Here is a 12,510-nt window from a genome sequence, read left to right as displayed (position 1 = left end):
ATTTTTACTTCTAAAACATTATACCTAAGTGTTAGTATAAAGACAGCTAATTTCCCTTTAGGAATTAAGGTTGAGTAAGTAATTTTTGCGTTTTTCAATAATGGTAAAGCGATTTAAAAAAGATTATCCAGTAAGTGGCCATACAAAGTATTTGACAAGTTTTTTTGTTTTTTTTTAAATATTTTCTCAGTAGGGTAAATAAAATTGTTGCCTGTCAGGGGACTTTATACATTCAAGTAAACCTAAACTGTTCAGTCCATTTTGGGTGCTGTCAGTGTAATCAGATTTTTAGAAAATGTTGTCTCTACTGTTAGCTACAGTTGTCTCACCAATTTAACTAAAGTTCTTTCTTTATTTTTAATTTGTTAATCCATCCATTCATTTTCTGCTACTTACCTAGTAGAACAGAACCAGTACCTTTTATCTGGGCATGAATGAGTTAGTAAAATTAATTTTAGAATCAAGATTTCTTGCTATACTTAAGTGAGATACTGGAAAATATGTATAATAATATAAAAAATTAAACCTGTAAAACTGACTGTTGCAAAATATAACATATATGCATATATATATATATATATATATATATATATATATATATATATATATATATATATATATATAGTTATTGTAGATATATTACAGATTCAATGAGTCAGTTGAGTTTATGAACATTCATGCTCACAATTTACAACACCAGAATTTACAATTATTGAATTATCACCAGCACTGAGTGTGTACAGATGTGGTGAGCACGTTTATGTGTTTGTACAACACAGAGGTTGAGAGCAGAGTAATGACAACACAGCACTGTTAATCAGCCGTCAGACAGAATATCAGAGAGTATGTTTGAATGCTTTCCATTTAGGCTTGTCAGTTATTAGAGATAATAGTTCCACCTGTGTCCTGCTTTCATAAGTCAAACAGCAACGGTGAGAGGACCTGTGATTGGTAAAGTATCTTCTGATCTGGTTAACCTGTGAATCTGACAGTGAAGCTTTGTTTACTGTATATACAGTATATTTAATCTAATCTAAATGACTTCCTTCATTATCTTCTCCACTCTGCCTTATTCTCAGATACATCTGACTGCTTGTTGTGTGAGCTCAGTCCTCTAAACTTTGCTACATTCTTAGACGTTGCCTCTCATCTGGTCTAAGTTGTACGTGTATATGTGCTCATGTAGCAAAATATTCTAACCATGGTGGTTACTACACAGAAAATTTCCATCGACATTCCTGCATATTTTCCTTCAGAGAGCTTCTGAGGTTTGAGAGAGCTTCCCTTAAGAAGACACTGGTTCCTCCGCTGCTTCCGCCACTTTGACCTGAGGAATTTCAGAGGAATGTTGCTCATAAAGTCATCTCTGTCTCCTTGATTCCCACAGGCTTCTTTTCTTTGATCCTTGTGTATGTGCTCATGCAGTGTGTGCCAGCATCTGTTTGTGTGTGTGGGTGTGTGTGTGTGAAAGCTGTGTGACCTTTTGGTGTTGCTGGAGTATTAACACACTCCTGCCAGGTTCTACACAACCTGCTCTGATCTTAGTACACAAAGGGCTGCTTGTAACTTTACAGATGTGACACCTCATCACCATTGTATAACTGGTTAAAGGTGCTATGTGCTGCACTTCAGCAGTCATAAAATTGCCTCATCAATTCTGAGATGTTCTTGTAAATGTTGTAAATAAATGAATCCACTGGCAACAAGAACTGCTGCCTTTTCTTGGCAATGGACACTGCATTTTATCATGAAAGGTAAAATTCTTATATTTTATTGTTAATGTTGCTGTTTCTGCATTTTGTGGTAAGGCAAATCTATGGATTCCTTTTTTATCGTGTATAAGCCCTCTGATCTTGGAACATAAAAAGAGCTAACAGTTTTAGTACTTTTCAGTAAAGACATTCAAGGCATGACTTCATCTTCTGTTGACATGCAGTAAATCCTCCAACATCTCGCAGTGTGAAGTGAGAGACCTAAAGGTGGAGAAGGATGTCATTCATTAGTGAATAGTTGAGTAAGCAGTTAGCGACAGTGGGATGGAATTTTTAAAAAAAACCTGTACCTAGTTTAGATGTTTTTTAAGAGGGGTAAAAAAAGAACTTCATATAGAACCAGGCTCAGGGAAGGCGGTCATCTCAACTGGTTGGTCTGAGTGTGGGGGTTAGAGGTGGGTATAGCAGGATAGCAGATGGAGAGCAAGCAATAGAAACAGAACAATGAACATTTTGGAGGTCGTTGTGGCCAGAAACTGCAGATCAGAGATGCACAGTTGGTTTGAAAGGGAGTTATGTGACGGTCAGCATTGGTTTTTCTGTTTGTTTGTCTGTTAGCAACATTACTCAAAAACAAACTGATATATTTGGATGACATTTTCAGGGAAGGTCAGAAATGACACAAGGACCAAGTGAATAGATTCTGACAGTATGCAACCTATAATCTGGATCCATGGATTTGTTTAAGATTTCTCTATCATTGCGAGATTGTGGCACGGCGTCACTGTAGCTATGACAAGTGAACACTACGTCAGCTGCCCGTTGGTGATCACATGATTGCAATGCTACTACACATAGACTGTTGCGGACTTATCGGGACTTATCATGGTACATCTATATTAAACGGTCACATTCTACGGTGCCCTGATTTCTGCCGCAAATTTTTCAAGATTTTAGCCGTCAGAAATGATACGACTGAGCAGCCTTGTCGTAGTACTGCGCTGAGTGCATTTCTTGTTGTATATATCGCCAAAATAACATTTATCAAAGCCATTTTTCAGAGCGAAAACAGAGAGAATCATCATGTTTTCAACTTTCTGCCAGAATATTAACTGATCTGTGAGAAATATTAGTCAAAAAATACTCCAAATACACCAAAATCACATTATTGTGTTAGTCAAACATTTGCCGTAAATGTGGGGTTTGTTCCAAATCCTGTAAAAAAAAAAAAAAAAAGTGATTTTAAGCTCCTCAGCAAAACTATAAAACCAGAAATGACTCACATGAATTTTTGGGTGGACTACAGTCGTCTAGTAATTTAGAAATTCTCTAGCTGGTTCTACACAGAGAGGATACTGCATGAGAGACTGAAAGCAAAATAAAACATGCTTGATGCAGCATCTTTTAGAAATGATTCACAGTAAAAACAATTGTGTCTTTTAATAAAAAGCACGACCACCATTAGTGGATCAGTGGTACCAAAGTGACCCGGTACTCAACATTTCTTTTGCATTTTTAAGGAACCAATTAATTTTAAGTTTTTAATGGCTTTTTAAGAATTGTATAGCATTTATGCTGCAACTGTACTAAAAGAAATCAGACTTGAAGACCTGAGAGTCATTCATAATGCAACATTTCACAACTGCATGGGGTGTCCGCAAACTTTTTTCCACCACTATATTTAGTATCCATGCAAACAGGTTGGTCTGAAACACAGGAGGGAAGCCTTGTATTCTGTGTATATACAGCACCCTCCATAATTCTTGGCACCCCTGGTTAAGATGTGTTCTTTAGCTTCTCATAAATTCATTTTTTTTCTAAATAATATAGGACCACAATGAAAAAAAGAGCAAAATCCAACCTTTAATTCAATTGCATTTATTCAGTGGGGAAAAAAATCACTAACTAATAAATAATTCTTTTACATCAAATCATGTGTGCCACAATTATTAGCACGACTGATGTTAATACTTTGTACAACCCCATTTTACCAACAAAACAGCACCTAATCTTCTCCTATAACAACATTTTTCAGCAATTTTCAGTGTGAGAGTATGCTTCTGCAATAAAAAGTGAATTTATTTTAAAGCTTTCAACACATCTTAACCAGGGGTGCCAATAATTATGGAGGGCGCTGTATGTGCTTGTGTAGCAATCATGAAGTAACAAGGCTCATTAAGAGGGTTACATAAAAAGTGTTCTCAAGAAAAAAGCCACAATTATGACAAATAGATTTTGTGTTCACAGATTCAACAGCTGGAAACACAGGTGATCGATGCAGAGAAACGGGCCTTCACAGCTCAGCAGCAGGTAAGGATCTGAGATTAACTAAGGCAGCTTTGTCTGGACTCTGAGTGTGTGTGGCCATGTGTGAACGTATTTATCGGCGTGCGTGTGTGTGATGATTTCAGGTGCAGTGGATGGAGGAGAAGCTCAAGGCTCCAGACGGTCCGTCCGGAGACTCAGAGGTGCGTTTGTTTCAACAGTGCCAGGAGCTGCAGGGCTTAGTGCAGGAGAAGGAGGACGTCATCGCCCAGCTGGAGCAGCAGCTGGAGGAGCAGGTAAAGCACATACACGCAAAGATTTTCAGCAGATGTGGTGCATGTGAATTTGTTCTTTTTTTTTTTCCCAGTGCAAAATAATGAAGACAAAGACGTGGCATGCAGTGACTCTTCACAAACACAGAGAAAGAGCGGAAGTAAAATTGAAAAACACCAAACTGTCATCCCACTACAAAAACAGAAGATACAGGAAGACTAAACTATTCCTTTAAGCCTTTAAGTCACCAGCGTTTTTAACCTTGTTCTTATTGTCAGTTTTGCGATCTTGTTCTATGTAATGACAGATAGTGTCCCTACTAAAGTACAGTCCCTTCTATCTTCAACATCTCTCTGTTTCTCAGCATATTTTTAGCTGCTTGTATGAACCTAGAGTGACAGATTGCTTAAGTTTGTGCTTTTTTTTAATTGTTACCAGAAACAAATCAGACTTCAAGATGCCAAAACAGTGGAGGAGAAAGCAGCTAAGATCAAGGAGTGGGTGATGCTGAAGTTGTCAGAGGTAAACATTTTTCTGCATTGAATATGAAGGTACAAAAACAATTTCCGTATATTGAAAAGAGACCATGTGGAAACTGGAAGGTGAGTTAAAGTAATTCATATGTAACCAATCTCTGAATGAAGTCGTTGTTTTATGTGAAATATGTTTATGCTTCAGTTTGAGGTTGAGAATGCTGCATTAAGAGAAACCAACAAGCAACAAGAGGCTCAGATTTTGGAGCTACAGAAACAAGTACAAGGTAAGAAGTTATATGTCTCAAATTACCCACGTTTGCTCATATCCGCTTTACGATTTATATTGACACAAACTAAAGTGCATGGCAATTACTAATATGTGTGTAACTACAATGAAAGCCACGCAGGTGTCTTTTAACATTTATTTTTCTCCTCAGTCAGCCCACATTGTGCAAACTATGAAAATAAAGTAGATACAAACATTTCAGATATACAAAAAGTTTCACAATAAAGTGTCTCTACTTAGATGGAATCCAAAAATTAATCTTCTATGCAGGTTTTCTGATGTTAGACAGATATAATATGCTAGCTTGCAACAACACTAAATTAAAGCTCTCCATACAAAGCACTTTAACAAGTAATGCCAACAAATATGAAGCAAATAAACTTAAAAGTCACAATTACCACATGCGCCTCTCAGATCATGCAGGATAGTTATGCTTTTAGGCCATATCGTTTCCTCTCCAGCAATTCCTCTACGGGCATATTGCATTTTACCCACAATGCTACAGATGTGACCCTTAACCAAACTGTGGTCATGTGACTTGTTTCATTCTCCAATAAATGAGCGTTACATTTTAAACCAAACATCAATTTTAAAGGTGCACATTGTCAAAGTTACCTTCCTTAACATCTTGTTTATTGTGCTTTTGATTAGTTTTAATGACCATATGAATTCTAATATTTATGAAATGATGACAGAAAATAATAACTAACTTGAACCTAGAAATCTCAAAAATGACTGTCTTTTGCACTGTTACAATGTGTGTTTAAGCACTATTGAAACCTGTGTTTTTGCAGTGTTTGAGCAGAAGTGTGCTGGTGGACGAGGAGTCCTGTGCAGACCAGGGGAGGCCCAGCGTCTCAGCAGCCTGACGTTTGGCTGTTTTCAAGTGAGGGGGAAAAACCCCCAGGTCCTTACTGGACCAGCACCATCCCAGAGGACCCTCAGCACGCAGGGAGAGACTGAGAGCAGAGACAAAAGTGGTAAGTCCCCTCAAAGTCACAGCGCTTGATAATGGAAACAGCTTCTGTAAGTCTGCATATTTCTGAGTTTAACTGGATGGAGCAGAGCTGGACAAAGGAAAGCACAAAGTGAAGTCATTTCCAGGGTGTGTTAGAAAACTTTTTCTGCTGAAGTATTGTAAAAATGTTGATGAGAAATTAGAGTGAGAACAAAATGTGTGATAAAATATGCACACAATAACATCCCTTGTTCATATGTAAGACACAAGATTAACATCCATGTATGACAGAAAGTAGCCAGCAGTTAGGAGGTGAACATATTAAATAATGGAACAGCTGTTTTAATTTAAGAAGAAATCATCTTTTTACATTCTAACTCTGCAGAGGCATTTGATGTGTTACTGCTGTTTGCATGAAGACAAAGCTAAGTCCTCTGATATGTTTAATCAGCTAAATGATGAAAACAGCATGTTATTATGCTCTCCTTGACAATGCTAACATACATTCAGCAAAAATAATATTTACAATGTGTTAGAATGCTAACCTTTGCTAATTACCTATGAACAAAGTACAGCAGAGGCTGATGGGAACACCATTAATTCTGCAGGTGCGCTATAGTTCTGTATATTGTACAGATAAATTACATTGTGTGATACTGGTGCTATTATGAAATGTTAGGGGCTAGCTACCATCGCTAGAGCCACAATACTAGTTAATAAACAAAATCATTGCTTCTATCAGAGTGTTGAAATGAAACCAAAGATTCATATCGTCATACTTTGCTTTAGTTTGTTGTATAGCTCGGGTGAAATATGAATTAAATTGAAGTACAGCTATATATGTTTCTAAGTGTCACTTTACTCAAGATAGCAGTGGCATTGTTTTACATCATCTCTCATTAATTCTGAAATTATACACTAACCCTAACCCATTACTGAATGGGTTTCAAGGACCCCATACACACACTTAACACAACCCCCATAAAACAGCTATGAATTAATGCAGCTAACACATATCATCTGTGTTCATTTATGCTTTGGCAGAGAAGAGCAGCAAGCAGACAGCCTCCTCAGGGACCAATGGTGAAGTCCACAGACCAAACCATTCTGGACTGGTGTGTCTACCAATAGAGGACAACAGTCCATCTGAGAATCCTGGTGAGAATGCCTGTGGACCGGAGTCTCGCTGTGTCTCATCCGTGCTCTCCAGTGCTGCATCAGAGGGGGAGGCAGGCAGAGGGAGAGTGTGCGGCTTGGAGTTCAGCCGGCCTGGCAGTGAGACCTACCTGACTGCTTCAGACGACAGCAGCTCTCTGTTTGACGATGACATGCAGCGAGCCGAGCGTCTCGGCATTAGCCTGCTGGAGTCATCAGATGGAGCACTAGCAGGGTGTAAGGGGGAGGACGAGGGACACGGGGCTAAGCTGGAGGACTGCACCTCTGAGGAGCTCAACAAGCGATTCCAGTCTCAGAGGCTTGACTCCTCGTCCTCCTCCAGTGAGACCAACACCCCCAGCCCCATCCTCACACCAGCCCTCACCCCGAAACGACCCAACCCTCCCCAGGACCCGAGAGACAACCCCGCCTCACCCAAACAGCCCCGCCTTAGGACCCCAGCAGGGTTCGGGTTGATGAACGTATCCCTGGCCAAGAAACACCTGAGCCAGCCACCGATCAGCAGTGAGGCGGCACACGGTCAAACACGCAACGCCCTCAGCATGCTGCGCCCCCTACGGCCGCAGGAAACCGACCTCGACCAGCAGCACGAGGTTGGCATGGAGACGGGCAGGGACACACCTCCACAAATTCCTCCCAGCTCACAAACCGCCATGCCATCCTCTCAGACCTCATCTGAACCCGGGACAGAGATTAGCTCAGTGAGGTCTGACTGTGACGGCTCAGTACCTGGCAGCAAACCTCCGACTCCACCTTTACACAGACTCCCCTCCTGGGTAAGACTGTCCGAGGTTTACTGATTATAGGTTATATGAAGAATAAGGCTGCTAATAATCTTTTTCTTACTGTCAAGAATATTGCTTGCAAAATTTATGTTTTTTTAATCGCAGACGTGTTCTGTTAAAATACTGACTGATAATATTGCATTTTCTTCATAGGAAAGTCGTATCTATGCTGTGGCTAAATCAGGAATCAGACTGTCTGACACGTCCTGCACGGACCCTGCTAGCAAAGGTAAAAACATGGAGGTCAAATTGCTGAGCTGCTCACACAGTCTCTGCTAGAGAGATTTTCAATTCAGTACTGACTAACTGAAGTGTAATCTGTGTCACAGATCCCTCCCTGCAGTCCTCTTATCCTGCCTTTGTAATGTACACATCCCTCATTTATAAAAACATGACTACACCAGTTTACACTACTCTAAAGGGGGTAAGTATAAGAGCACACAACAGCATCTACTGCCACTCACGCATTCCCTCCATCTGTATTTGATCACCTCTGACCTTATTCACAGCATCTGGTTTGTTCTGTATTTTATTGATCTGTAGTTAAGTTAATAAAAGTTGATTGTAATGTCGAGTATAGTGGTGTATCTATGACTGTGCGCATGCTAACCACCACAGCACTTCCATCTCGCAGAAAGCCACTCTGTTGAGCAGCAGTCCGTTCTCAGATGAATCATCCAGCTCTGAGGAGTCATCCAGTTCAGGAGAGGAGGATGGTTCCCTCTGCAGCTCCCACACCTCCTCCAGCTCCAGAAAGGACAGCAGCCCAGGCAGCCCGCGCTCTCTCAAGAGAGGTACCACACAAGTCTTCTTTGGATTTGTTTAGAACTCCCACAGCAGCGGAAATCCAGACTACCCGTGAGCACAGCTGTTGATGCAATGTCAAAGCTGTAAAAGAATTCCGGAACAGATCTCTAATGTCGATGAATGTTTCTCTGTTTCCTGCACATGAGTATGAAGTCATTGTTAGTTTTATTGTGCATTCATATTAGGTCATTCCGTGTGGTTTCACCAGATGGTGGTTGCCGCACCTTTTTCAAATTAGTCCTAAATTTGTATGCCATTAGACAGTCACAAAAGTACTTTCTATGCAAAATTCTAGGCCTGTAGCTCAAATAGTTTCTGAGTTGTGGGGGTCTGAAATTTTCAGAATTTGGGCTATAAAAAGCCTCGCCAGGGGTTTTTTTTGCATCTTTAAGTGGTTATTTCTCAGCCTCTAGACATACCAGAGAGCTGTGAGTTGGTAAACAAGGCCTCTGCATGTAGCCAGTGCCCCACAAACATCCCCAGGTGTTTCCCTACACTCTGCAGGCCATGGGGGCTTGCTAAAAATGCTAAAAAGTAAGAGACACCTACTCACGAGTGGGTTTTGGGACCTTAAAAGTACTAGAAATACTGCACAGAAGTGTTCTAACACCCCTGGGTTCCATTCTACACAAACTTGTGTGATAACTTAGCAAACTGGAGCTTTCTAGGTACTTTGGAAAATATGAGCTCCCAAAGTTGGACAAGATTTTTAATTGGCTATTTTTTGTGGCACAAATCTCAGTGTGGGACAGGTACCAGAGACCCCAAATTTTTCTACAAGACAGTTCTATCTGTCTTCTATCACTGTACAAAAAAGCAGCAGAGTTATATTTGTAGTTACTGAGATATTCTTACTCAAAATGGCATGGGTAATGTCAAAATGGTTTTTTGCTTTTCACTACTTTAAATTGGGATACAAGTATTAGTAGTCATTCCAATGGTAGTATTATGTATGTTTTGTTCTTTTTTGAAATGTTAGTTGTTAAAGGTGACTACCTTCAAAAAGTGTAATGGTATAACTTAGGTATACCTAAGTTATAACTTAGGTATAGGTTCTTTTGCTTGTAACATGACATTGTACAATTAAATTTAACATGTTTAATCCCACTGCACTGATACTGTAAAATTCAACATTATTGTTATTTTTAAATTAATCAACCATAAACTACGACAGAGCTCCCTCAATTCAAGCTAGTACATGTAATTTGTATGTGTATGTTATAATTACATGTATGCATTGCAAATGGGTGTCAACATGTCATTACACTTTTTGAAGGTACACACTGAGATTTTTGCCACCAAAAATAGCCAATTAAAAATCTCGCCCAACTTTGGGAGCTCATATTTTCCAAAGTACCTAGAAAGCTCCAGTTTGCTAAGTTATCACACAAGTTTGTGTAGAATGGAACCCAGGGGTGTTAGAACACTTCTGTGCAGTATTTCTAGTACTTTTAAGGTCCCAAAACCCACTCGTGAGTAGGTGTCTCTTAATTTTTTAGCATTTTTAGCAAGCCCCCATGGCCTGCAGAGTGTAGGGAAACACCTGGGGATGTTTGTGGGGCACTGGCTACATGCAGAGGCCTTGTTTACCAACTCACAGCTCTCTGGTATGTCTAGAGGCTGAGAAATAACCACTTAAAGATGCAAAAAACCCTGGCGAGGCTTTTTATAGCCCAAATTCTGAAAATTTCAGACCCCCACAACTCAGAAACTGTTTGAGCTACAGGCCTACAATTTTGCATAGAAAGTACTTTTGTGACTGTCTAATGGCATGCAAATTTAGGACTAATTTGAAAATGGTGCAGCAACACCCCCAAGGAATATCTGATCATTTCACCTGGAATGACCCTATTGTAAGTTGAGCTCTCGCATACATCCGTCCTCCAGCTGTGTCTATGGCTTCAATGACATCAGAGAGCGACTACGCCATCCCTCCTGATGCGTACTCCACTGACACCGAATGCTCTGAGCCTGAGCAGAAACTGCCCAAGACCTGCTGTTCATCCAGCGACAACGGCAAGAGTGTGAGTCACAGAATCCTTCATCTATAACACACACATCACAGGGATCCATTAGTTTCCATGCTCCTCATCACCATACTCTACACTGAACGATGACCATTTAGAGCTGCTTTACAGTCTATTAAGACAAGTTTATAGACTTTGTTTTAACACATCTGAGAGTTCCCTCAGTGCCTTTTATTGCCTGGTAAACATCATATAACCTATTAGTTTCTTGGTATCTTTTGTTTAGCTTACCAGGGACCATCTGCCAGCCTCAAATATGAATACCCAATTAGTTATTTTGTTTTTCCAACCATGTTTATATGAGATTCTCCTTTACATCTTGCAATGTACACAGTACTGCATCAAACTGAATGGTGTCATGTCCTCTAGGAGCCGATGGAGAAGTCAGGCTACCTGCTGAAAATGGTCAAGACCTGGAAGAAAACCTGGAAGCGACGCTGGTTTGTCCTCAAAGATGGAGAGCTGCTCTACTATAAGTCACCTGTAGGTTTTACTCAGCAATTCTGTTTCATCCCAAAATGTTGTTCCATGTTTTTGTGTTTCATGTTTTTATGTTCCTTTATCAGGAATTAGTTATGTAATTTTGTTGTGCAAACATTTAAAGCTTAAAGCACAGTAAGGATTTGTTTTTTAATCTGATAAATTTATGATCTATAAATTAGAAGACCATCTGTTATAAAGTCAGCTGATCTGAGCTGGGGTCATGCCTCCACAGTGAGTGAAGCTGTAATCCTCTATCATCCTCCCACAGAGTGATGTGATCAGGAAACCTCAGGGTCAGATCGAGGTCAACGCCACCAGCAGCATCGCCCGAGGTGAAGGGAAACAAGTTCTCCAGGTATTCAATCATAATTTTCAGAATTTCTTTATCCCAAAACTAAACATTCTGCATTATTTAACAGATCTACAGTGATGAAAATGAACTCTGGTCAGATCTCAGCCACTTTACAAAGCCCAATGAATCTTAAATTCTTTATACATCTTCACCTCCGCCTGTGTTTTTCATTCCTGTGTGTAGATAGTGACGGGGAAGCGTGTTTACTACCTGAAGGCCGACTCTCCCAACCTGCTGGAGGAGTGGCTGCGGGTGCTGCAGAGTGTGCTGAGAGTGAAGGCCGCCAGTCCTCTCTTCACTCAGCCAGATATCCGCCCTGGCATGAAGGGACTGCTCGTCAAGGTCCACACAACATGCAATCAGGATTTTAACTCTCGCAAATAAAGAAAATATATGATATTGGATTTTTGCCAATATTCCTCAGCTCATTCTGGTCATTTCTTCATGTTCAATTCAATAAATTTTACATATATAGAGCCACTTAAAAGTCAAACTGTCTCAAATCGCTTTACAGAACCCATGTTGAAACATCCATCCATCATCTGTACATCACTTAATCCTCAGAGTTGCAAGAGGCTGAAGTCTATCCCAGCTGTCCAGTCTGTCACAAGGCTGCACATAGAGACAAACAATCACACTCGCATTCAACCCTATGGACAATTTAGAGTTACTAATTACCCTCAGCATGTTTTTGGACTGTGGGAAGAAGCCGGAGTACCCGGAGAAAACCCACACATGCACAGGGAGAACATGCAATTTCCAAGCAGAAAGATCCCAGGAAGGCCGGGACACGAATTCGGGATCTTCTAGCTGCAACGCCAAAGTGCTAACCATCGAGCCACTGTGCAGCACACTCATACTGAAACAGACAGAATATTTTTTCCACCTCACACAGAGAGCATTTGGTCTC

At 40.3% G+C, this 12,510-nt stretch overlaps 1 protein-coding gene across 1 annotated transcript in view; it reads left to right on the top strand.

The window, feature by feature from the left end:
• The window catches only part of plekhh2 (pleckstrin homology domain containing, family H (with MyTH4 domain) member 2), a 44,127-nt gene that overhangs the window by 15,678 nt on the left and 15,939 nt on the right, over positions 1–12,510 (top strand). The window contains 13 exon segments of the mRNA XM_022192108.2: positions 3,960–4,022; positions 4,124–4,273; positions 4,689–4,772; positions 4,929–5,010; positions 5,807–5,992; positions 7,015–7,922; positions 8,085–8,160; positions 8,261–8,355; positions 8,566–8,725; positions 10,626–10,762; positions 11,135–11,248; positions 11,517–11,603; positions 11,784–11,942. Coding sequence (XP_022047800.2) covers positions 3,960–4,022; positions 4,124–4,273; positions 4,689–4,772; positions 4,929–5,010; positions 5,807–5,992; positions 7,015–7,922; positions 8,085–8,160; positions 8,261–8,355; positions 8,566–8,725; positions 10,626–10,762; positions 11,135–11,248; positions 11,517–11,603; positions 11,784–11,942 — 2,301 coding nt within the window.

The sequence above is a fragment of the Acanthochromis polyacanthus genome, chromosome 15, assembly GCF_021347895.1.
Source record: "Acanthochromis polyacanthus isolate Apoly-LR-REF ecotype Palm Island chromosome 15, KAUST_Apoly_ChrSc, whole genome shotgun sequence".
Taxonomy (NCBI): Eukaryota; Metazoa; Chordata; class Actinopteri; family Pomacentridae; genus Acanthochromis; species Acanthochromis polyacanthus.
The sequence above is the reverse complement of the archived record's forward strand: the minus strand, read 5'-3'. Positions and strand labels throughout refer to the sequence as shown.